The following is a 27338-nucleotide window of genomic DNA, read 5'->3' as shown; positions in this document are numbered from 1 at the left end:
AAATGAGATTATTAAAAAGTTTGCTACTGAAGCTCAAATAGGAGTTCATGAAACTAGTACAGCTGGATGTTAATTCTTTTCAAAACTTCACAGCTCCAAGTAAATTTATTAGAAAGAATTCGACAGCAATTATTTTTAAAAATTCAGCCACTAGGAAGTTTAAACATGATTAAAACTTACAAGTTTTATACATTACAAATTTCGTTTCTTTAGCATTATGGTGTAATAAGTTTATGACAAACTTATCAATGCCATTTTTTTTATACTGGTTACTGTTTGTGTATATTAAGAGTAGGATTGGAACGTGTGTAAACCTCTTTCATTACTTTTCTCATTACAAAAAGTAATGACTGAATACTAATTTAAACTGAAAAAAAAAAAACTTCATACACGAAATCCAAATATTTAGTCCAGGAATTAATTTTTCACTCAGTAGTTTGAATTGATTCTTATAGTCTAAAAGTAAAAAAAATCCCAAAGCTGTAGTCCAAATATTTTATTTACAGTTATTCATAACAGAATAAAGATGTTGAACATTGATCCATAAATAAAAACTGGTCACAATTTTCCCCTTCTGTTAAAGGCTGCTTATAAACTTAAATTTACCATGTTAATCTCTATGAGCCTAATCAAGGGGAAAATATTCATGGCATAAACAGTACATAATTAACAAGCACAGATGCTAAAAATTACAAATGTATGATGTGGATATACTATGTTTATACAAATAAATCATTGTGAATGACATATCAGTGAAAGAGAATGTTAAAATTTATCAATTATATAATTTCTCTCAGAAACAAAAAAAATGTATTTATCAATGTCCGTGCAATTGTTTTGAAAAACAGCAAATTTTTATTTACAAACATTCAATCCCCGCTAGCGCCTGGATTTCTTTTTTTGTGGGGAGCTGCTTTTGCCACTGCTACTTTCCCTGCCCCTTTTTTCTCCATGGCGGCTACTTCCATGACTACTTCCGTGGCGACTATTTCGGCTGTTGCGGCTACTGCCACCACTCCCTCCTTTACTGCGTGATCTGTGTTTTTGTAATGGCCGGGCTTCTGGGATCTCATCATCTTTTTCTTTGTCAGCTATAACATAAGTTGATTAAATTTATTAGAGGAACTTTTCAAATATTGTAAAACAATATCAAGCTAAAGGATGTGAAGTTGCCAAAGCAATAAAAACCTGTTTCTAGATTAATTATTTTTACCTCTTCTTGCTTCTTCTTCCAACTCATCCCAGTCTTTGCCACTCTCCTCACTAGAACCCAGATCTTCCTCAGAGCCTACAAAAAAGAAAATTAATAGTATGATGAATTTCATTTTTTTTCAACGCACAATCTGTTTACCGATAAAAAAAAAAACTGAAATAAAAATAGGTAATCACCAGATTCATCCTCTTCCTCCTCTTCCCAATTACTTTCATCACTATCTTCTTCACTACTTTCATCAAAATCAGACCCGTCTTCAGATGGCTGGAATGTGTCATCTTCTTCTTCACTGTCTTCTTCTTCCTGCTCCTCCTGGTTATAGCAATCAAGTTTATAATTTATATCTTGCTAATGATAACATTTAAAAATTTTAAAAAGTTGTACTAATTCTTCCATTTTTGTTTTGAAACATTAAAATCAAATTTGCTCCAATGAATATTTAAACAATTTAAAAAAATAATCATCTCTATCAAATTAGAACTTTAAATAAAAATAGATATTTAGAAACAATAAAAATAAGTTTCTAATACATATTTTAAAAAATAATGAATAAAGGAACAAGGGACATGAGTGAATGATTATTAAAGATCAGTGAAATCAAACAATACAAAAACCAAAACTTGTAATCTGATATGGTGAAGGAGACTGTTCTGCATTAGAGATTATTTAAAGGCAAAGAATTCATTTAAGCAAATTATGAGTTTAGGAAAGTAAAAAAAAAAAGGTAAGGTTAAGCGAACATAGTGTTTGAAGAATAAAAAGGATCCAATTTTACTTAAAATCATCAATTAAAGCTATATTTATTAGTAAGGAGTAGGGCCTACTTAAATGGTATTTTTAGAATTATTCAGAAAAAATATATAAACTGGCAGACTAATTAATTGTGTGAAAATGCCAATGTTTTTATTTGGGTGTACAGAATACAAATAAAGCTAAATATCAAGCCATAAGGACCATATATAAGAAAGTTATTGAGTTGTCAAAGACATGGATTTTGTCTACACATTTTAGCTGACTTTAGACATTTACATTACAAAGCTTTTATTTTACTTACTTGCATCCCAAAAACCATTATTTAAATAGAATCCGTAATTTTTATAATTCTTTATTATTAAATTAGCACAAGCACAAATAGTGTTCAGCAAATGCATTTTAAGATGGCACACACATAAAGGGAATTTTTTTTTAGTATAGAAATACATCTAGATAATAAGTTTTAAGCTGTCCAAATGCAAATTATTAAGGAACTATGAAGTCAAGGATGTGTTCTTAGTGTGTCATTAAAAAGTTAAGTCTTTGAAACCGGTTTTTCTAAAAGCTAAACACTAGCTACAAAATGTTAATTTTAATTACTAAATAAAAACCTTGTTTCTGAGCATTTTAAATGTATTCAATATTTTAACCAACTGCATTGAATGTATAATAAAGAAACAAGTTTTTAAAAAAGCTATAAAGAAACAAATTAAAGAATATCCCTAATGCCCAAACTAGCAAAAACAAAAAACACACATTCTATACAAAGATTTCTAAATTAAAAAAAAAAAATTTTTGGTGACTACTTTTTGTTGATCAAAAGCAACATTTTCAACCATAGTATACCAAGTTAAATATAAAAATTATGATCTTAAGCCTACACCTCAAGCATTAAAATAGTACTATTATTAATAAGTACTTACTTCACCCTATAAACATTAAAAAAAAAAAAGAAATAAGAAAACTATCAATCATGATGACTTAAAAAGAAACAAAATACTAAATGAGAGTATGTGAAGATATGATTGATCAGATGACTGATTAAAAAAAATGAACCTAAATGAAAAGATTTTCCACTTTTTTAAAATAGACAACTTGTTAGAGATTCAGAAAACAAGCAGCTCTACATGATTTGCAATGATTGGCTTGTAATTTACTATGACAGTTTTAATAAAGTGTAACTTATACTCCCCCCCCCCCCCCCCCAGCTTATCTTGCAAAGCTTTCCGTAAATTCTACTTCAGTTGCTTTAAAAAACCCAGTAATGAACTTGAGTATTAAGAATTCTTTTCAGTCAGAGAGTTTTTTCATTTAAAAATTTTATGACCAAAATTTAAACAAAGTTACAAAAGGTCTTTTATAAATAAAGTAGTAAAAAAAAAAAACCCCAACAATGCAGAACTTAAGAATGAACCATTATAAAAAAAAAGTTTTACCTCACTGTCAGGATCAAGGAAAGTCCATCCACCATTGTCAAAAAATCCCTCAGGATCATCTGTAATAGTTTTCATAATTTTGGCCCAGTTCAAAGTTTGAACACCTTCTGTGTAACGGATGTCACAAGAACTGTAAAGCAATTATTCAATTTTAATGTATGTAGATAAAGTTGAGTGATTTGTAAAAAATATTGAAAGTTTAAATATGGAAAAAACAAAACTTACTTGAGCCACTCCTTCACATGGTCTAGCATATTCATGGCAATAGAATTTATCATGGCTGTTTTCTTACTGTAATCTTTAAAAATAAACACCATGTCGAAATTTTTCAGCTGAAATGATACTCTTTCGAAGTGAACCAGCTCAATATCTTCCAAGGAAACCACAAAAGGAGGCTATTAAAAGAAAGGCATTTTTAATCATAGTTCATCTAAACAACATTAATGAAGTTTTTGGGTAAGATGTCTAAACTAAGATTTCTTATATGAAATGATACCTACCCACTCCGTTAGATTTACAAGACATCCACTAGTAGGTTGAAGTAGCACTGTGCTTCTGAATGGTGCACCATAGAAACCAAGGTCTCTGAATGGAGAATCAAATTCAACTTCTTGTTTTGTAATGCCTTCAACCTTTTCACAAAAGCTTTTAAAAGCAGACTTTAATTTTTGTCTCAGTTCACGTTCAGCCTATAAGAAAATAAAATAAAATATATAAAAATAGAATATGTTAGGAGAAAGTAAATAAAAATAATATTTAAAAATGCAAATGCCCCAAACAGATAATTTGTATTTATCTTTTACTAAACAAAAAACCTTATCCAGTGGATATGTCACAATTCCAGATAACCAACCTGTTCAGCATGAAGATCATCCCTGTCATGCATGTGCTGGTGTTTACCTAAATCTGTTGTAATCTCTCCCACTTCAGTATAAAACTGAACATCTATATGTTTCTTCTTGCCAAATAAAATAGCATTCTAAAGAATAAAGAAACAAATTAATCTTCAGCCATCCTGTAATGAAAAGACATTTTTTAAAAATTTTGGTATATAACATTTTTGTACATGAAATAAGCATAGCTTACTCTCAAGTTAAAGTGAAGTAAAATAATCATCTCTCCATCACACGGCTGGAAAAAGGCGTGCTTGATGTTATTGTATAATATGTCAACTTTATCACCCCTGACTGAAGTAAACCGGAAACCTAAATTTTTAAAAATATTTAAAAGTAAATTAGCTTTGGCAACTAATAGTATGTGATTGTATAAACAGAATATCTAAAGTTAAAAAATTCAAGCTAAAAGTTAAAAAATAATACCATTTGTATGAGCCTCGAGAGTGCCTGAGATTCTTTTGGATACTATATTTGGTCGAATATACAGGTCTTTTAATTTAGGGTTACCTCTGTTGGGGTTAATGATCAATGTGTCTTGTTTCACAATACCCTAACAAGTAAATACAGAAAATCAATACAAATACAAATATTTACAAAGAAGAAAAAAAAAAAAACACCACATCAACTATAAGACCATACTATTTATGATGTCCACTAAGATGAAATGAATATCCTACTCATGTTACCTCCTTTTCCCTCTCTTCAGCTTCTCTGGTTTTGAACTTTTTCTGTACTTCCTTAATGAGACGGAAAGCTGTGTTTAAATTTGATGAAGGGGCTGAAATTTCACCTGGCTCTTTTGTATTAGAACTACGATATGTGCTGATGAAACAAAAAAGTGTTTTGTAAATCACAATTCTCCAGCAAACATATATTCAGGTAGGGCGATCTTGAAACTAACTTACATTTCTTTTAAAAAGGTTAAGTCAGGGTTAGGAAAGCTGCCTTCATTTCTTCCTAGTGTAGCGCCGGGGTGGAAAAAATTAATTCTTAAGTATGTGTATTCTCCCTCCACGGACTGGCTGATGTTCTGTATATAAATAAAGGATGAAGTTACATTTTCTAGAACCATCATGAGGGGATGGGGTGTGTAGTAGTACCTTGGTGAAACTGGGAAAAGACAGCTCTGGGAGGTTATTTGATGTCACAAAGCTTTAACAGGTGTTTGACATCAACAACTAAAGGATACACATAAAGAATACTGTCAAAAGACAGTGGACCTAGTTTTTAAACATAGTTTCTGTTTATTAAGTGAGTGTCAGCAATCCTTTGAGGATAAAGGGAACTTCATGTAGACACTATATGAAGTGTTTAACTCATATTTTACACCAGAGAAGTTACATTAAAAAGGCTTATTAAAATTATGTGCACCATTTATTTGAAAAAAAAACAACAACAGAAATTTAGAAGTAATTGGAAGAGCAGCAAATAGTAATCTTATGCCACAAGTTGCTAGACTAAAGCTAGAATGTATAAAAGTTCGTACCTTAATTGTTGAAATGTGAAATGGTGTGGCAGTGCCAAAAATTGGCAGAACAATGGTCTCGTATTTCTTGTCTAAAAAAAAGGTATTAAGGTATTAAGTTATTTAATATATCAAATCTGGATCATTTTTTTTTTAAAAGTGGTTTCTAAACTATCTTACCCACAAACAGTTTGAGATCTCTACATTCAGCCTCTTCAGGAAAATTGTTTGGATTTTTGTAAGAAACGTTTGACTTTCGTGCTCTAAAATAACAAAAAATACTTCATTAGCTCTTGGCACTAGTTTTCATTATTAACAGTTTTAGTGGATTATAAAAAGAGTGGACAAGGCCATTTGCAAAAAGATAATATTACTTTTAATGTATATCTAAAAAGGGTATGACTAACAACACATATTAACTTACTTTTTGTCTTCACCTCCTGACTTGATACCACGCAACCTCTCCCTGGCTTCTTCATTTAATCTTTGAGCTAATTCTTTCTGATGTTGTTGTCTCTTTTCTTCTGAAGGTGCTTCTGTCTGGAAAAATAAGATATCAATATTTACATAATTTTAGAAAAATTATTTACATAAAGATTTGTTTGTATAGTAAAAAAAAATTCTCACTCTGGTTCTACTCTCCACCATAGCCGTTCTTCTACCTCCCCTCCCTAAAAACTGTTCTGCTTCCTTCTCAAGTTCTTCTTCTTCCTCCTCTTCCTCCTCATCATCATCTTTTAAAAATATACCAATGTGTTTTAGAAGCTTCTTTGTAGTTGTAAGGACACTTGCCGGTGCTCCCTATTAGAAAATAATATACAGTTAAAAAAGACAGTAAAGTGTAATTTTTTGCGTATCCCAGGGTTACAGTAGTATTAAGGAGAAAGTTTGAGTCAGCCAGTACAATTTAGTAGTATTTATACAATACATATTTACACAAAAACTTAATTTTAATGCAATGTAAGTCTACCATATTACTTCATGCATGCTGAGTTAAATACTTATATCAAAAGGCGCTAATTTGTTAAAATTATAATTTGTGGATGAAAAAAAGGCTAATGCTTTAAGACATTAACCCCAATGCATTATGTGCAAAGGATTATATTAACAAAAAAAAAAAAAAAAACCAACCTCATTTACAAGTACTGTATCGCCAAGGAATAGCGCTGCCTTTTTATTCCCATTTTTCTCACTATTTACCAAGTCAGCAAAGCCAATGCTTATGTTAAACACCATTCCTGATAAAAAATAAATACAACGCCTCAATTACCAGTCCAGCAGACCTAAGTAAACAACAGATGATTTACAGATGAGTGCTCTCTTTTTTTTTATATATTTACTTGATATCAGAGAAGAAATAAAAACCTTTTTTAGCAGGGGCTCTTGTTTTAGGGGCAATAAGAAGAGAAGCTTCTCTGAATTCAATTCCCATTCCAAAGCCAAAGCTTTTGATCATTTTGTCTTCTAGCTCAGGGTGTTCTTTTTTTACCAGTGCAAGACCTGTTTCATAAACATCACTCAGTTTCACTCCTGGAAGACAAAATACCACATATTTAAATGGAATTTTATATGGAATTAAGATAATTTTTAAAAAAATAACCGTTTTGTGTCTAAAACAACAAAGAGCAAATTAGATGCTTAATGTAGAAGAAACTTGTCTGGTCTGGTTATTAACATGTTTCATGCATTTGCATTTTAATATTGGTAGTTGTCCATCCAATCTTAGCCCCATGTATGAAACAAGTTTGTGACCCTCTAGTCTTAAATTTACTTGTAAGATTAGTCTTCATTTTGTTTGATTGAAAGCTCTCTCATTATTTTAGTACTTATGCATGAAGAAAAAACTATATGAAATAAAATAAGATTTGGTACTTGAAAATTTAGGTTATAAACAATAAAATAAAAACTATACCATGTTGAAGTTTGTTAATAACCTCCTCTTCCACCTGCACAAGAAATTCATACACCTTCTGGATAGGTTCTTCAGGATTAACCAACAATGTACGAACAATATTTGAACAGTATGATTTGTACCGTACACCCATTGCACATACAATAGCATCAAACTGAAGGTTGTTTTCATCGCTGTTTAAAACAAAACCATATTTTGTTAACTATAATTTGTTTATTTTACTGTTCATAATAGCACATAGACCAACGTCATCAGACAGCAGGAATGTAAGGGACATTGATAAGGATAAAAATAAAGTTGAGGTGTAGACATTAAGACTATAAAAATATAACTCAACCAAATGGAACTGTCTAAACTCAGCACAAAAACTTCACTTATCCTCCTTTATGTAAAAAGTAATTTTTAATCCAAAATCTTATGCATCACAATCCCAAATAATCATTTTACTTTCACATCCCAACAATCACAATAATAAAAACATTTTACAGAATGAAAAACCCACCTTGTAGTACTGAATTTCAGACTATATTTCCCACCACTCTGGATGATTGCTGGATAACAGACATCAAGCTGACTGGTATCCACTCCCGACACATACTTTTTGTTCTGTAAGGCTTGCTCAACACCATCTGACAGCTTTGCATGTTTTACTTTCTGTACATATTTAAAATAAAGGGAAATGCTAGTTAACATGTACTGATATTCAGTTTGATTGAGCAGAAAAAGATAAAGTAAAGCCGAAGCCTAAAGAACTATTTAAAAAATAATTTACTTTGTCAGCATCAATGATTTCCATTATTTGCTCTTTGAGATATTTGTTGAAAACATCACAGGTAACCTGACTGGCTCTCTGGATTGTTTTAATTTCAGATTCTTCTTTAGGAGCCATAATGTAGGCAAACTGAGATGAAACATCTACCTACAAAAGTATTTAAAACAGCATTATTGGACAACAGCTGACTAAAAAGCACAACTTTAGTAAACTGTTTTCAAAGTGAAAACATAAGACTAATGCAAAATACTATTTACTTGAAATAATCCACTACCTTTTCAAAACCAGCCTCTTTGATAGCATTTCTCCATCCATCCATCAATTCACCAGGATATTTGTCTTTGCTGAACTCACCAACTGTTTTTCCCTATGAAAAAAGGAATTATTTATACAAAAACTATGAATGATTAAAATAGTGGGGGAAAAACCCTACAGTTTTTCACATAATCATTTTCCTTCAACATTCATATAACAATAGATGGAATAAGATGAGGAAAAAAATCTACAAAGGGGAATACTTGCTTACTTTTTTACTTTTCTTAATATATTCAATCAATTTCTGAAAGTTGGCCTTGTCTTTTTCTTTATCACCCTGTAAGTCAGATTCAGTAAATAAACAATTAATAACAGTAACAAAATAACTTTCATCAAGAAAAAAAAAATGCATTAAAAAGACGATAGCAAATACATAGGTGAGTTTTAGATCAAGTAATAATATTACTTACCTTTTCTCTTGTTATGAGTTTAAGAGAAGGAATTCCCTGATCATTTTCCTTTGAGCTGTCCAATTGTTTCAGGAATTCAATTTTTTTCTTGCTGGCCATTAGACAAATGACTTGCTGACACATTACCATAATGGTATCTGTAAGTTCATAACCGAACAGCCATGTCTGCAATAAATTAATTTTTCCATATTGAAGTCAAAATAAAATTTATGTTAATAAGGTCGATATAATGGTAACATAATGTCTATAAAAAGCTAAGAAGTAAAAGCTATAAGACTTACTCTAAAAAAAATAATGCATTAAAAGCCATACAAATATTTGTTCAAAACAAACTGACCTGTAAAGCTGTGGACTTTGAGTAAATGACCTCTTCATCAACACCAACAGCTGTAATTAAGGCATCCATTTTGGCAATGCCTTCGTCTCCAGTTGATTTCTAAATAGAACATTTAATTTATCAACAAATTAACATTTATCCATGAAGTATGAAGTCAGCCAAAAATGTGTACCTAATAGTTATTCACCCAACCAACAAAATGTAAACAGCAAATAATTTGCTTTAAGACAGGAAGTTTGAATAATATCCCTCACTGTTACTATTGTACTAATACACTAGCCTTTAATTTTTTGTCATGAATGCTAGAAAAGCTGGCTTTCGCAAATTTCATTTTTTTAATTTGTGGCTAACCGTGAGGTCTGCTACAGCGGTTATCCTTAAAATAGGTATTAATATTAAACAAGACTGTACTCGTGCGCGATCCTAGTAATACAGTTTATTTAGGGCAATCTCTAGACAACAGAGAGTTGAAATTACCAAAAATAAAAAAAATCATGTGTGGCCTTAACTAAATTTTAAACCAATCCTGAAAAAAAAATGACGTCACGTCAATGTTGGGTAACCCGAAGCTAGCATAGCAGTCAGTAGATGTACCGTGTATGCTTGCGTGATGGGCGGAAAACAGATCAACAGTAAAGAGGCACCACGAGAACTGGCAAGACTAGCCAAAACTAGATCATGAGACACAGCGAGACTAGCAATTGGATTGGCCTATACTCTGTCCAAATATCGCAACACCCGAAAGGAAAAAAACCATGGGAAGCAAGATTTCCCGTTTTTTAAAGATATTTCCCGGCTATTCATAGAAATTTCCGGTTCACCCAGCCAGGAAATAAAATTTCGAAATTCACGTTTTTTTGACTGCGTGCGAACCCTGTTGAGCCCAAACCATTTTCTCGGGTTAGAGTTCACTTCCCACTTGCAGCCAGATGACACACAGTACAGTCTTATTAACAAGTTACTGACTAGATTCTAGATCTAGACCTACTTTATAGTTTTTCTTACTATATGTGAAATCTACTCAATTCTCAATTTAAACATGACAACTGAATAAAAAACGTCCATACTTTATCCTCTAGGCACTAATTAGGGGTTGTAGCGAGTTTAGACTAAATTATTGAATTTTAAAATGTTTTGTCACTCACAGCTATGATATGACTGATCATCCATGACAACCTGGTTAAAAGTTGAAGGGTTTAACTTTTTAAGTGACCGTGAAATAGATCTAATTTTTTTTCACAAGAGAGTTCCTAAAAGTAGAATTGGCCCGTCTATCGTCGGGATATATTTATAGAGGAAAAAAAATTAAGAGAATGTCATCAGAAATAAATTTTAAAAAAGACAAGACAGAAGTGATGTTTGAATTCTTTTATTTCTTTAATTTTATAACAATTTTTATTGTACAAAAGAGCAAAATAAAAAACCATGCCAGGTAAACGTATCCATTCAAATAGCGGTCACGTGGTCAAAAAAAATAAAAAAAATTGGTTGTCATTTTTTGGACACATCATATAAAAAAAAGTGTTGAAGATATTTGATTTATTTTTTCATAGAATGATAAAACTAATAATGCTTTACTTTGGAAATCAATTTTGTGATAGGGAGATCTATATTTAAAAAGTTATATTATTTTGAATGACACCGACTTTAAATTTAGCCTACATTCCCCAAAGCAATTTTTGAAAATGCTTTTCTGGCATATTTAGCCTTGCCACCTATAGCATGTTTTTATAACGTGAAAACCCGCCATTTTACTCGTGATAAACATTTTTAAAAGTAATTCTAAGAAGGTCTCTGGAACTAAGTCGAAAAACTCGCCGGAAGTCATGGTCCGATCCTTACGCCATGTTCTGGTTAGCAACCAAGGACGCTTTTAAGTAGGTACTAGGATATAATTTCAAAAATGGTTTGATTGCAAAACAATGACTGCAGGTAGAAGGAGCAAAAAATTAGAATCACAGAACAGTTTTCCTTTTTTATGTAGCTCTAACGGTTAAAAAGTTATGATTTTTTTTCCTATTAAAAAAGGTGCATTTTTTAACATAGGATTTTTTAAATTTCTGTGATAAAGATTTTTTTAGAGTGCACTAAAATGATCATAGCCTGTAAACTACATGGTAGAATTTGTTTAAACTTTCCAGTATCTTTTTTTATCATATATGGAAGCATAATAAACCAAAAAATAAGATATTTATGGGTAGGATTATTGAACAACAAAAGTTAAACATGGTACCCCCCTATTTTTGAACACGCAGTGCTTTCATACAAACACAGTTTAAATTTTAACTATTAGAAATATTAAGCTCAAAATAACTCAGAATGAGTAACTATGGGTGTGTCAATGAATAATATCAAAATATTGATCATAGCATGAAAGATTTGTGTATATCATGATGCAAAGCTGATAAATCATGCGATTCTACAAAACCGAAGTCTGGTTTATGTGAAATACAAAATTATGGCAAATTTAAACTACTGAGCATTTAAGTTTCAAAATTTGCTTAACTTAAGATAACTCTATACTACAAAAGAAATAATCAAAATACTGGTTGTGACTCCATTTGTTTTCCAGAAATATATGGTTGAAGAAGGTACCCCCCTTTTAAAAAACCAAAACTTTTAGCACAATCTGAGTGTGAGTTCTATCTATTTATTAAAACTATCAAGCATGGAGCTTGCTTGAATGAAGTTCTAAAAGTGTGTCTATTAACTATTAATACTAACTAAATAATTAGCATCAAGGTATGTTTTTCTTTTCATTGAGCTGAAGAATTGATACAACTCACATTGTAATTATGTAAATGATTATCATTGTTCCAAAAGTGAAAATAAATATGTTGATGTTACATTGATGGCAAATCCTTTAACTTTGTTTAAGACCCTTAGTCTGATTCAGTGATTGTAATTAAATGAAGGGATGACATGGTCAGATGAAAGAACGCCCAAATGTTAACCTTAAGCCTCAAGTTCGGATCCCGGACTGAGGTTGATAGGACATCCCCGAGTCCACCCAGCTGTAATGAGTACCTGATATTCTATGGAAATTGAAGACAGCTGGGCAAAGTCATAACCACTCTACTTTTAAATGAGGATTTAGTTTAATTTTGTTTATGATAATGTTTCTGATTTATACCAAGATATTTTGCATTTCTAAGGAACAGTTGTCATTTTGAAAAGAAATATTTTTTTTCTTCACTGCTGGCTCAAATGCTGTCCCTTGCTGGGCCTCATTTATTTTAATTTTAATCTCAATGAATATGCTTGTAGTAAAAATAAACTGCAGTTTTATTAGAGTAAAAAAATAATGATGAACAATTTATATATAGGAGTACACCAAAGAACTTTATTCTTTATTATAATTTATAATATATAGTTCTACATATGGTTTCTGCTCTGCTTTAGAAGTGCATATTCTGTCTGGAATATAAAACATACTTCATTAGCATGACAATAAATAAAATATAACTAGCAAATAAAAACACATATGTAAAGCAAAATAAAAATGTAGGTAAGTACAAAAATTGTTTGCTAAAATTATCCTCATACATAAAAAAAATACCCCGACAGGGCAATATTAAGGGTCCTGAAAAATCGATCCCGTTAAAAATAAATGGCCTTGTAATATAAGGCTCCCTTAAAATATCCCACCACAAAATGCTACTGTCCATATGCCATGTGACAAAACTCCCGACATTGAAATCCCCGACAAAACCGACACTGAAATCCCCGACAAAACCGACACTGAAATCCCCGACAAAACCGACAGTGAAATCCCCGACAAAACCGACATTGATCAATGATATCCCCGACAAATCCGACATTGATATCCCCGACAAAACCGACATTGATATCCCCGACAAAACCGACATTGAAATCCCCGACAAAACCGACACTGAAATCCCCGACAAAACCGCTCATCAATAAGGCACGTGGCTAAGCGCTCGCGTCATTAATGCTCACGATAAAACAGCTTTGCCGCCCAGGCTACAGTGATAACACCAAAAATGCACGGCGCTACAAAGTTTACATTCAAACACATGCGATGAGAAACTTAAAAATGCAGTAAAGTCTTTGTACCTATCAGCGGGCGAAAAAAAAATTGTCCATAAATGACGTCACCAAGTTGTATAACCCACCGATGTTTACTAAGTTACATTTTCTCAACCCTCACGCACGTAGCACATCAGAAAAAGCCAAAACTTGACCTCACTTTCACCCGTAATTCTGTGACGTCAAATAGGACGGTCATTGACCGTTTCCCGGTGAACACAGTTAAAAAAATAAAACACGCTAGGGCCTATACGATTTGTATATAGATTCTATATTTAAAAAAAACCTACAATAATAAGTTAACAAATTACGATGTTCCAAATATTAAATTAAAAAAAACAGTCAAAGTTGATACGCCCACAATCTAATAAATAATTTCCTAGTTAATGGCCGTCTTTAAACATGATTAAGCTTAACACCGTATGACGTCATACAATTAGTCAAGCCCCCCCCCCCCCACTCTCTCCCCATCCACAACACAGTAGACCCTACACATCACATAATCATACCCCTCTCGTGTAAGCGTAAAGTATTAAGAAATAAAGAGACCCGACTCCTTCCGGTTTTTTACTTTCGCTTTCTAAGTAAGCACAAGACAGCGCTAAACCATACACCCCACGGGGCAGCATATAACTTCTATGAGCTGCATCCAAACACTTTCAAATTTCAGTATGATAGAGGAAAATGGTGTAGGGACTCTAGCAATCAATAAAAAAAGACATGCGTCCAGTAGTTAATTTAAAAAAATAAATCAAACTTACCTTATTTTCAATGAAAAACTCCATTTTGAATAATCCATGAAAATAAAAACAAAAGACAAAAAGCCAGGCAAAGTCCATTTTTAAGTAGAAAAACAATTTCCACATTAAATTTGACCGTTCAATAACGGAGAGGAAAAAAATTTACTAAACCGTCGAATTCGCGTAGCCGCACACGCAAACCGCTCGGTAACGGGAGAAAAAATACGCCGTTCAGCGAGAATCGGGAGGCCAATCCTAGTACCTACTTTTAAGTTAGTGAGCCTCCCTACTACTTTATTTTAAGCCATGTAACCTTTTTTTGGTAAAATCTTAGTTTAGCGTCGTAAATTCGGCCAAAACTAGTAATGTAGGAGAGAGTGAATTAATGAATATGTCATTAAATATGAGTATATTTTCGTATATTTTGATAAAATATTGTAGATAATTGAATAATAGATCACCATTTATGGTTAAATCAATTTAAATATCCTGAAATTAATTTTTATCAACCCTTTTCGAGATAGTAAATTTGCTATTAAAAACAGCAGCCATCTTAAGAAAATGTTATTTAGAGTAGCTTCCCTTTCATTTCTATTCGTATGAAAATGTATTTAAATATGATTGTCTCGTTGTATAGTCCGTATTACAAAGCATTTTTTTTTAAATTCTGCTCTTTAAAAACTGAATTTTCTAACAAACAACTTTATTAGTTCTAGAAGCATTGTGAGATGCAACTTGTATCCATGTAGTAAATCACGTTTTTTTTTTTACTAATGTTTATTTGATCTTACTATTAGGGGTCATCCATAAATGACGTCACACTCGTAGGGGGGAGGGGGGGTCCGTCATTTTGTGACGATGTGTGATGTGGGGGAGGGGGGGGTCAGCTGTTGCGACGTCACATTTTTGCATTATAAATAAGCAATGTTAGAAAACGAATTATAGACGTTATTTCGCGTTTAAGATAACTGTTTTAATAAATTGTAAAAGTTTAGACAAGATTTTGGAAAAATATCAATGTTTTAAAAAAATTCAACTGCAATTTTGAGGGGGGTTGTAGGTTGAGGTGTGACGTCATTTTAGGGGGGGGGGGTCTGGCTTTTTGTGACGACGTGTGACGTAGGGGAGGGGGAGAGGTAAAAATCGTCAAAAAAAGCGTGACGTCATTTATGGATGACCCCTTACTATATAGTTTGAGTTTTTTCTTATTGTTTGAATGTTCACTATTTTCATTTCAGGTTTTTCTTTTCATCAATTAGTGATTCTATCGTAACTTATGACATTTTTTTTACTTCTCTTTACCTTAATTAAACCCCAACCTCCGTCATATTTTTGTTGTCAATGTCACAACATGTCATAATGTAAAAAAATACGCTTCGCTCTGCCTTATCTAAGATTTCTAGCCATAATTTTGACAACATTAAATGTTTGTCATCATTTATATATGCAGAGAGACAAAATGTATTATTCACCAGCTTCCCTCTAAAACATAATCTAAAACAATCAGCCACTCCACCCCTTAAGTGCGTGTTGTCATTATGGTCGATCGCAAGTCTCCACCTGCCAGACACAATTTGGTTATCCTTTTGTTGTCAAAATGTCAACATCAAGTACCCAAGTGAGTGATATGGGGTTGTCCGTAAATGATGTCACATATGATTTGCTACGGGAGTGAGTGAAGATTTGTGACGTCAACTCAGGCGGCTCCGCAATTTATGATGTGTCGGTCTCATGGAAGGAGGTGAACGGGTAAAAATACCTAGGTGGTTAATGGAGAACCTCTATAATGCTTTGTTCAATCAAAATAACGATAAATAAGCATTAGTATACGTATACCTTGCTTAAAACGAATCATCACAAATGTTGCAAGCCTGCTAGTTTAAGACATTCGGCAAAACGGCCGCAACACATTATCCCCGTCAAAAAGGCTTGCCACCAAATGCCTGCCGACGAATAAGCCGCGTCTAATGCGGGGCGTTAGGAATACGGCCATTAGCATGGGCCGCGTTAGAGCACCAGTAGGCTATCGCGCTTTGTAAGATGACGTAAATACTTAAATTCAATTTCGCTAAACTGCGCGAAAATTTAGTAATGTTCCATCGTTTGAGGAAATTTATTTTCTTGGACTTAAATTGAAATATCATGTTGACTGTCTGGCTCTTAATTTCCGAATATCACTTTTAATGTATCAATATTCAGAACTATAATTTACTTCAATATAAGTGTCATCTTATCGTTTATTGTGGTTTTTATAAAGCGCAGAGCAGCTTCAAAATCGGACGGCCATCCTGTTTTCACCAAGCTTATTTTGGAGCTTAATATGGGTAGTCTAGTTCTATACGGTGAGAGCTTAATACATTTTTAAAGGGCCGAAAGTTTCAAGACAGCAAGCTTGCAGAAATAACTACGTACGTTTAAATGGACGAGTGATAGATGTGTTAGGGGCCGTTTAATGAACACCAACTTATGTAATCAAATTAAACGTCGCAAAAGCGTCAAAAAGGCAGTGCTTGTTTTTTTTTCTCTATAAAATTAGCCTAACGGTCGGCAGTACCGCTACATGACGTCACATGCGAGCGTTAACTCGGTGACGATGTGCTAAGTGGGGGAATGAAAAAGGTGGGGTTCAAGAAATACGACTCGGCAAGCTTTTTACAGTTCTTTCGTCCCCACTGAGAAAATGGATCACCAATGAATGACGCGTCATACTTCTACAACTGGTCTTTCTCCCACAACCATCCCGTTTTCACGAGAAAAAAAAAACCTGACCCGTCTCCAAAATCACATCGCTGAGTTCTATTCAACCTCTCCCCACCACAAATCACAATTTCTATCTGAAACAATATGTTCATATGTTTGCTCTGTAATAATGCACGCTGTCATTACTATCTTAAGAGCGACGTCATTTATGAGCGATCTAATATTGATTTGCTTACTGCAAATAAAGTGTTCAAAAGTTCGACCTCCCAACAATTGTTGTGGTCTTGGATGCACACTATTAAGTCTGATAAGGTCTATTAGTCATTCATGTCAACTATATTAAAAAAAAGAAAAATTACTATACAGGGGGTCATCCATAAATGATGTCACTTTTTTTTGACGATGTTTACCTCCCCCTCCTCCCCTCCGTCACACGTCGTCACGAAAAGCCAGACCCCCCCCCTAAAATGACGTCACACCTCAGCCTACAACCCCCCTCAAAATTGCAGGTGAATTGTTTTTAAACAGCTATATTTTTCCAAAATCTTGTCTGAACTCTGTCAAAATAGAGTATTTTAATCAATTGTTATTAAAATGTATTAAAACAGTTTTTTAAAACGCAAAATAACGTCTAAAATTCGTTTTCTAACATTGCTTTTTTAAAATGCAAAAGTGTGACGTCGCACCATCTGAAACCCCCCCCCCCTCCCCCTCATCACACAACGTCACAAAATTACGGACCCCCCTCCCCCCTACGAGTGTGACGTCATTTATGGACGACCCCCGGCATATATTACAGCAATACAAAACAATCATATTAAACCACAAAATCAACACAAAAGACATGCGAATAGACAATTTATTGTTTTTAAAACATGGCCGCTGCTTGTATTTACTCATTTTTGTCTCGAACGGAGTAGTTTAAAGTTTATTCCAGGATATTTATGACTGGTTTGGTCTTGGATTGTGATTTGTTATTCAATTATCTGTTATATTAGGTAAAATATGACATAAATTTGGCCAAATGAAAGAAATATTCATTAGTTACCTTCATCGCACATTACTAGCTACGTTGGAATTTACGACGCTAAACTAAGATTTTACCCTTTTTTTTGTGCAATTAGAATTTAGATTCATTGCTTGTAAGTGTTATAAAAGTTTCTTAAAGCAATATGAATAAAGTATATGTCTAATTCACGGCTAAATGACAGTAAATGAAAGGCAAATGCCCAAAATCAGCCAAAATGGTATCACTATCGATAACAGGGTATGTTGATTCTAAGGAACAAACATTGCACGAGATCTAAGATTGAAGTAACATAAAGCAAACTTTTTAAAAAGTGAATGGTTCAACATCAAATAGAATCTAGTTGCTTACAGCCCATGATGAATAAATCTTTTTCATTCGCCTATAAAAGGCATCCTTATCGACTTTGATACTCATCGTTGCTACTCTTATTAGAACAGCATCAATGAATCAATGGCGGGATACTGACGTCAAAGATGCACTGCCAGATAAAAATGTGTTTTTAAATGTCAGACAAAAATTTACAAAATTCTTTTTACCTTTAGTATTTTGTTTTTATTATTTAAAATGTATTATACACGTTAAAACAAAAAATTTTTTTAACCGAACTTAATGTAAATTTGTAGATTAAGAGTATGATGAATATGTGAAGATGTAAAATATGTTTAATTATTTCAAAGCAATTTAAGTTGCCAATGTGGAAACCTTGCATAGCATGACATGTTCATTAAAATGTGTGTCCTATTTAAAACCATGGTAGTCTTTCCTTTTCAGAAAAATACGATTACAACATTTGATGTCGTTATTTTAAACGCATTAAAACCTATCAACAATATATTTTCCAAAAAAGAACGCTGTAATGAATAAAATGGATTAAAACGAATTATTGGGAGGTGATAGGAATGGCACTTTTAATTTATATTCGCATGGGAGAGTTTTTGGCCCAGTTCAGTTACTTTTCTTTTTGAAATCCTGTTTAGGCCTTGATCTAGATTCTAGATCTAGACTCTAGTTCTACTTTAAAAAATTGCAATTGACTGAATTGACCGAGGGAAGGGGGATGACTTCTAACTTCTAATGAGGATTCGTAAGGGGAGGGAAGGGAATTATTAAGAAGAGTAAAAAAAAATCATGAGATGTTTTATAGACAATTATAATTATTTTATATATATATATATATATATATATATATATATATATATATATATATATATATATATATATATATATATATATATATATATATATATATATATAAACAATCCTACAAGTTATTAATATTGTAACTCTGGACAAGAAATCTAACTGTAATGACTCTATCTTACGTATCAAAGACCAAGAGAGGGAAAGGGGATGAAATTAAATGTGATGATGTGGTTAAGGAAGTGGGTGGCAGGTGGGGAGGGGGTAAGACATGTGACACAATTTATTTTGTATAGTTAAATTTTAAAGAAATTTTATTTATTTATGAAAAACCCGTTTGTGTTAAATTTATGTGCTCTATTTAAAATGAGAGTGTTGAGAAAAGTTTGGGTTGGGTAAACATTTCTTAAAATAATGTGACGTCGTCTATGACAGCAGACGGATTGTTGTTGATCAACAGAAAAATTAGATGACTGCAAAATAATTTAATCTATTCATATTTTCTTTAAAGAATTTCTTAATTAAAACCTTTGTAAAATAAACATCTAATGCCATGGTAACAAGTTTAAGAAGTAGCCTACATTTCAGGCATGGTGATAGCGCAAATGAAGTACTGTTGATCTATTCTAGATTTAAATCTTATGTCCAACCAGTGGCGTAGCGAGGTCGGGTGTCACCCGGTGCGGCACTTAATGGTGTCACCCCCCCAGAGGCATAGAGACCCTTCCCAGGGACAAACTTTCAAATTTTCGATTTGCACCCCCCCCTCAAACTTTCGATTTGCACCCCCCCCCTCGAGTTTTTCTCTATATATTTTGCTATTTTTTGCCTTGGTGTCACCCCCCTAAATGGTGTCACCCGGTGCGGTCCGCACCCCCCGCCCCCCCCTCGCTACGCCCCTGTGTCCAACTGCTTTTACTTGGCCATCAGCTTGCTCATCTTTTAGATCTAGTACATTTGGTTATGAAATTGAAACCAGCTTTAATCTGCCTTTGTCTGTTCTGTCAAGCTTGCAATCCTTCCCTTATGAATGTAACCCACACCACCCTCATTCATGTGAGTGACCCCCCCCCCCACACACTTTCAGAGTTTCTTCCAGCCCCCCCCCCCCAAGATCTAAATGGAATTTATATAGAAAACATATACTTATATACTTTGACCAGTGTCCCCCCCCCCCCCCCCCCAGAGAAAAAAGTCTGGAAGAAACACTGCACACTTCCCCTTTTGATTGTACACAGCATTGTAGGCCTATATAATCATTATAATAATGCCCCTGCAGTTTAAGCAAACATGTTAGCATATATAAGCTGCAAAAAAAATCATACATTGACATGGTCAAAAGGATGAGGCATGATAATAAACTCATGTTAGACAGATAATTTACTTCCAGTAATTTTACCAAACATAACTGTAACAACTGTTCTTTTGTGTTGATAATTCAAAAGTAAGATTTGTTCAAAATCCAACACAAATTAATAGTAAACTGAACTAATTAAATAAAAATTAATGTATTAAAACTTTAAAAAGAAACATAGTAATAGATTTATTCTTGTAGCCAGAATCACTTAATACAATACAACAATTTATAGTATTTTATAGCAAGCCTGCACTAATTTTTCTTTTAGACATTAATTACATCATTGTATTTTGTCTTAACTCTTGACTAATGCTGGTGTGTGATTAATAATAGTATGCCCTTCAGCCTAAACATGATGCAAAAACATACATAGTTGCAAATAATGTAGGTCAAGTAGTCCTACTGTACTGTGTTGAACTAGTTACAACTATCTCTTTAATGACTTGCATTTTCCTTTTCCTTTTGAGAATACAGATAAGAGATTTGTCTCAGTACTGCCCTAACAGATTTGGCCATTCTAAAAAGAAAGATAAATAACTGGTTTAGTTTTAAGTGGCACGTAGATTGTGGTTGAGAGAGCAAGGGTTGCCATCTATTGTGATTAAACTAAAGGTACTTAATGTTTTTGTCAGTTATATGTTGTCAAAATATGTAGCCTATATTAGGTATATTGATAATGTAGTGATTTTAACTGTTATAGGTTACTTTACTGTTATGAATGGCATGAAACAATGATTATCTTTGAAGCCTTTTTTATCGTTAGATATACTAAGTAATAACAAATGTCATTTTAAAAGTTTTTCCACTGATGTGTTTTAATTATTTAATATTTTCTTTTATAATTCAGCCCCAAGTTTAATAGAACTGATTCTAAAAAAATGGTTAAAATAGCAGTTATTGGTGCTGGTGTCATGGGTTTGTCTACTGCTGTAAATCTCCAAAAGCTGATACCTGATGCTAAAGTCACTATCATAGCCGACAAGTTTGGAACTGATACAACCAGCACTGGAGCAGGAGGCTACTTTAGACCAAACATGGATGATTTTCATGTTGAAGACAAGGAAATGGTGACGTAAGTTTAAAGTTTTAATAGTTATTTTAAAGTGTTAAAATGTTTTAAATTTCCTATACACATTTTGAATAGGTCTAATTACTGTCTTGTAAATAACTATTTTCAACATGCAAAATAAAATCACCACAACAGGTCAGAAATCCTGCCTAGGCTAATATTAAACAACAAAATGTATTTACACTCTTTAGCCAATGGGTGAAAGATTCATGGGAGTTTTATAGTGAACTTGCCCAGTCACCTTCAGCCAATGAGAGTGGTCAAACTTTGGTGTCTGGTACAGTTGTATATAACAAACCCCAGGTGAAGATTAGATAAGTTCTTTTAATGTTTCATATTTCATATATATTTCATACATATTTCATACATATATATATATATATATATATATATATATATATATATATATATATATATATATATATATATATATATATATATATATATATATATATATATATATATATATATATATATATATATATATATATATATATATATATATATATATATATATATTTGTGTTACAAGCTCTTAATCATACTTTGTACTAGAATTACAATGATTATAATCGCTTAGTCTGTAAAATCAGTTTAAACTTAATATTGAAAATACCTTTGAAAAGACAGATTTAAAAAAAATGAGTAACATCTTTTATATTATAATCCATCATTAGGAGAGTGCTTATTCTTTACTAGCAACTCTGTCCTATGATTTTCATCAAGTGTCAGAAGATCAGCTGAGAAGGTTGAATTTAAATTATAAGTAAGTTGTTAATTTTAATTTACATTCTCTCTAATAATCCACAGTAGTTTTAGAATTTATAATGCTTGTTAACTTAAAAAAAAAATGATAGAGTATGTTAACTAAAATATGTTAAATTTTGTATGTACTTAATTGACCTATTCATGACCTCCTCAGATATGGTTACAGTTTTACTACTGTTATTACACATACAGAAAAGTTTTGTAAGTGGCTTACAGAGAGGTAGGTAGTTGACAATGTTTTGTCCTAGGTAAGGAGGCTAAACATAGCATCTTCATATCATTAAGAAAGATCTTCAACTGCTATATTTAACTATATCCTATTTTTAAAAAATGCTATTGTTTCTTGACCTCAGCATATAAAGGGATAATGTGGTCAGCACTATGCCCAGCTGCCCTTAATTTCCCTAACTTGAGTTAGGTACCCATCAGAGTTGGGTGGACTCAGGGACGTTCCACTAACTTGAACCCAGATTCGAAACTATCGGGTTAGCAGTCTAACGCTAGAAGTACGCAGATATCATGTTAAATTTTAACAGATAAACATTAAACAAATGGTCATTACATTTCTTAGGTTTCAAGCTGCTGGTGGTGTTATCCAGAAAAGAAAAATAAATGATATAAAAGAAGTAAGTCCAAAGATATTTTTGCTGTATAACTGCATGCCCATTCTTCCCCTAGTTATGTTTATGTGCTCCTTTAGAATTTTAAATTACTCTTTGTAATTTATTTTGAATTACCTAAAATAAAAAACACCAAGTAGCTAAAAGCATCATTAGAAATGGTATTTATATCTTTAAATCTTATCCCTAACTCGTTGTTCTGCATGCCTGTAAATAAGTATTTCTGAGCATATTAGCTAAATGATGAATGAATTTTTCAGTTAGCTGGTGAGTTTGATATTGTTGTCAACTGTTGTGGACTTGGAGCCAGGGAATTGGTGCATGATGAAAAGGTTTATCCAGTCAGAGGGCATCTAGTAATGGTGTGTGAAGTCTCTTCTCCACGGCTACAACAATAAATAAAAAAGATTTGTAACCAAAGATAGAAATAAAAATATATTTTGTTCAATTTCTTGTTAAGTATCACTGCTGAAGCATTTTCTTCTGTTCTATTTTAATAATTGTATACCATATTATCACATAACTCATTAAGAAACTGTCTTATCTTCTTATATTTTTATTTTAACAAGTTGAACTGAAATTGTTTTTTAGGTTGATGCCCCTTGGATGAAAACTTTCTTTTTGTCTGAGGATGATGTTTATTTGATACCACAGTAAGCACTTTAATTTTGTATGATAAATAAGCCAGGAAAAAAATCACTTAAAATGACAAGCAGCTTTTGGTGCTTAATTTTGTATGCAAAGCTTGTTTATTCTGTTCCATACTATAACTGACCAATTTAAATAGTAACAATAATATTTTCACTGAGAGAGCATATGCATTTCCTTAAAATGTTTTTAGTCAAGAGAGTTAACAGCAGTTATTAAAGAGAAAAAAATTGTGAGTAGAATTAAAATAAACTGGTAGTGATCTCCCTTAAACTTTCTCGAATATTTTATATCACTACGAGGAATGGCAACTCGGAAATAGACACCATTTTTAATTACTTATACATTTTTAAAATAGAATAGAATCTTGTAGAAAAAAAGAATTGCGCACCAAGTGAATGCTAAATAATATGTGTATAATAGTGCGGAATATTATTAGTACTTTATAAATTCACATGCGTTTTTTGAGAAATTGGAAATAGCGTAAATTACTACTTCTGGTAAACGGAAATTACTCAAAATTTGATAGCAGGCAGAAAAGTAGATATTTTACTTATATGTGAAATTTCGTTCATCTATCTGAAACAGTACTCAAGTTATAGGCTTTTGAAAAATTGAAAGTAGAATAAGTTATACTTCCTGTTAACAGAAATTGCTGAAAAGTTGATACAAAACTACAAATTTGATATAATACTTATATATGAAATTTCATCAACCTAGCTGTAACGGTGTTCAAGTTATCGTGTTTACAGACACACACACATACACACACACACAGACATACGCTCAAAATTACAAAACTATGTTTTTCCAACTCAGGGAGGTGTGAAACGTTGAGATTTGTAAAAATCTCAATTTGTTTTTTACACAATTACAATACTTTCTATATGCTTCGTATATGAGAAATATAAAAAACAACCAACTTCTTTATTTAAGTGTTGATAAATTGATAATTGGAGGAACCAGAGAGCCTGGCAAATTCAACACAGTGCCTGATCCTGCAACTCGTGAACACATTTTAAGTAGAGCACAGGCTCTGTTTCCACAGCTCAAAGTGAGGATAATACTTTTGTTGTTTCTTTTATTGCTTTTATTAAATAATTAAAAAAATAACACATTAACATAATCATGTTCATCCAAATAAACAAGGCGAAAATTCTTTCAGGGAGTAAAAGTTTTACGAGAATGGGTTGGTCTGCGTCCTAAACGTGACAAAATTCGTTTTGAAATGGAAATAATGGACTGCAGTAACAAAGTGAAACTACCAGTAAGATGAATACAATCTTTATGGAAATAAATAGTTTTATAGTAATTCATGAATAGCTAGTTAAAGTATTTCTAAAAATTTATTAATGCCAAAAGGATAATACTGACTTTTAAGGAAATTAAAAAGTGATATTACACTGTTTTCTTCTGATTTTTGCTCATAGATCTTTCACAATTATGGTCATGGAGGCCATGGAATAACATTAGGGTGGGGAGCTGGTGTTGGCGCTGCTAAAGCCATCAAAGATGTCTGTCAGTCTTCTAGGTCAAGGCTATGATGTATCACTACAAGTCAACTAGAATTACTTTCAGTTTAAAATTGGTGTTTTACATAAAGTATATTCTCCTATTATATTTATTTTATATTTAGAGAATATATTTTGTAAGCAATATAATAAATAATAATTAAAATCTGTGTATCCTTCATTGGTTCTGTATTTACAGATGATGTAACTGTTGTTATATTAGCAAAAACACTTATAAAGCTGTTGAGAAGTGGTATATTTTACTCTTAAGAAAAATTAAATATATTCAGAGATGAAAGGTAACTTATAGAGTAATCAGATCACATAAGAGAAAGAAAATTGAAAGTATGATTGAGAAAGTTATTTTCAAAGGTAACCAATTAAAGTATTTTGTGGTTTTTGTTACAAACGTTTAATCAAGATGCAAATTTAAACATTTAAAAAATATATATGAATAAAAAAAAATGGAAAAGTTTATTTGCTATTCATATTTATTTAAATTGGTTTTTATGTTAATTTATGTTGACCTTCTAACTTAAAACACTGAAATAAAACAATTGTAATAAAATACAGAGCAGAATGTTAATAATCTTTTATTTGCTGACACGGGAATAGCACAATATAAATGTGCTCTATAGATTAAAATTCACAAAAATATTGTACATGTATTTGCATGGGTGACATTTTGTGTTAAAATATAGTATGTACATACACAATTATAGCAACAGATAAAATACTTTGTGGAATGTAACTTGAAATTTAAAAAACAAACCATACAGCTAATTTGTGTATGAAGTATCAATATGTTCGGCCCAAAATGCTGAGATAATAAGCATATGGTGTACATAAGAGATTGCAATGATAACCTTATTTAAATAGCCCACTGACCTGCATTTCAGTAAAGTCTACTTTCTAACTGAATGAAAGTTATTTTAAAAGATCATGCTCACGTTACAAATCTATAGTTTCTCACATGCTTATCTTTAATAAGCAAGGTAATATAAGTATTATAAGTAGACCAAATTTAGTAAATGCCCGTTTGATTTGTAGAACAAATAATCTCAGAAGAATCAAGTGGTGACAAGGCACAGTTAAAATGAATGAGAGTGGCTTCCCTTGATTCATCATAGCAAAAGCTCACTTCCAATCTATGTTTCAACATATTATGCTGAGTTGTTAATTAACCAGCTCAGTGAACCTAAAGAAAGATCAAGCTCTGGGAAGGTAAAATTTATAACCAAAATGAATTAATGTCAACATGTATTAATATTATAGTTTCAAAGTCTGGTAAAATTTACATCTACAACTGAAATAAAATGTAGAGCCTCTGTGTTATCTAGAGTAAATAAATTTCATTTTAAAAATGTACAATCATATAAATTGAGTCAACAGTTACTAGAAATAAAATATTGAAGCTACTTTAATTACTATAAAAAAAATTGAGTAGTAATTTTAATTATCTGACATTTGATAAAATTCTACAATCTTGTTAGTCTAATTTTAACTCAATTACCCTATTCCCAAAAAGGTAAATAAATAATATAATTTAAGTACAGGTAAATAATTCATTATAAATTACACAATTATAAGAAAACATGTACACTTATAAAAACAGTGTTTTTTTTTTCTTTGTTAAATTGGAATAAATAGTTTATAAAATGTTAATACAGTAAACAGCACTGCATGCAAAATCTACACACTACTGACCTTCATGCAATCCTAATTAAATTCAGAGCATAGGATAGACTTCAATGTATTAATGAAAGTAGAAAATAGGTGTTAGGTAACAATTTAAATATGAACATAAAAATTACAATAAATATAGGTCATTTAAGAAAAACCCAGATCTATGTAATTTATATACATGGTTACAGCATAGAATTTAATGTTTATTACTTTAATGGAACTTAAAATTCTGATATTATTGCACATGGCAACAGTAAGATCTCAAAGTTTACATATGTCTTGGTTAGTCCTCCAATTATATAGTACAAGTTAAGTTGCCAAGCTTTCTTTAGAACCAAATCACAATAACAAAAACTGCTACTATTACGCATATAATTATCTGATTCAAAAAACATAAGATTTAACCAAGCTTACATTATTTGTTAGACTACAAAATAAAATTAGGTAGAACACATGCAAATATTAACAAAGATAGTACATCAATACTAGCTAGTTGCAGTTGTTGTGTCCT

The 27338-nt window shown here is 32.0% G+C and overlaps 2 protein-coding genes across 3 annotated transcripts; one reads left to right on the top strand and one right to left on the bottom strand.

Moving 5' to 3' along the window:
* Positions 1-481: 481 nt before the first annotated feature.
* LOC131956051 (FACT complex subunit SPT16) lies at positions 482-18506 on the bottom strand. The gene is made up of 25 exons (XM_059320403.1): positions 18378-18506; positions 9510-9608; positions 9173-9337; positions 8974-9039; positions 8722-8814; positions 8448-8594; positions 8178-8329; positions 7676-7848; positions 7129-7293; positions 6895-7001; positions 6391-6564; positions 6188-6303; positions 5944-6026; positions 5785-5855; positions 5204-5328; positions 4985-5120; positions 4722-4848; positions 4489-4607; positions 4256-4381; positions 3903-4091; positions 3628-3797; positions 3403-3532; positions 1390-1525; positions 1214-1288; positions 482-1091 (listed from the first exon to the last, which is right to left on the bottom strand). Exons 1-25 carry the CDS (start codon positions 18441-18443, stop codon positions 880-882), a joined length of 3222 nt encoding a protein of 1073 aa, XP_059176386.1. The 5' UTR covers positions 18444-18506; the 3' UTR covers positions 482-879.
* A 224-nt stretch (positions 18507-18730) lies between these two features.
* On the top strand, positions 18731-25715 carry LOC131956052 (D-aspartate oxidase). Of its 2 annotated transcripts, none has more exons than XM_059320405.1 (12): positions 18731-18782; positions 21001-21138; positions 21374-21598; positions 21787-21898; positions 22272-22360; positions 22517-22582; positions 22934-22988; positions 23243-23344; positions 23574-23635; positions 24567-24684; positions 24796-24897; positions 25061-25715. In XM_059320405.1, exons 3-12 carry the CDS (start codon positions 21405-21407, stop codon positions 25172-25174), a joined length of 1014 nt encoding a protein of 337 aa, XP_059176388.1. In that variant the 5' UTR covers positions 18731-18782; positions 21001-21138; positions 21374-21404; the 3' UTR covers positions 25175-25715. The 2 variants fall into 2 exon arrangements, with proteins under 2 accessions (XP_059176388.1, XP_059176387.1); XM_059320404.1 differs by lacking the exon at positions 18731-18782 and adding an exon at positions 18803-18919.
* Positions 25716-27338: the final 1623 nt, after the last annotated feature.

This window comes from Physella acuta, unplaced genomic scaffold (assembly GCF_028476545.2).
Source record: "Physella acuta isolate Inbredline_101_S28 unplaced genomic scaffold, ASM2847654v3 ptg001125l, whole genome shotgun sequence".
Classification (NCBI taxonomy): Eukaryota; Metazoa; Mollusca; class Gastropoda; family Physidae; genus Physella; species Physella acuta.
Note: the sequence above shows the minus strand (reverse complement) of the source record. Positions and strands in the feature narration are given on the sequence as shown.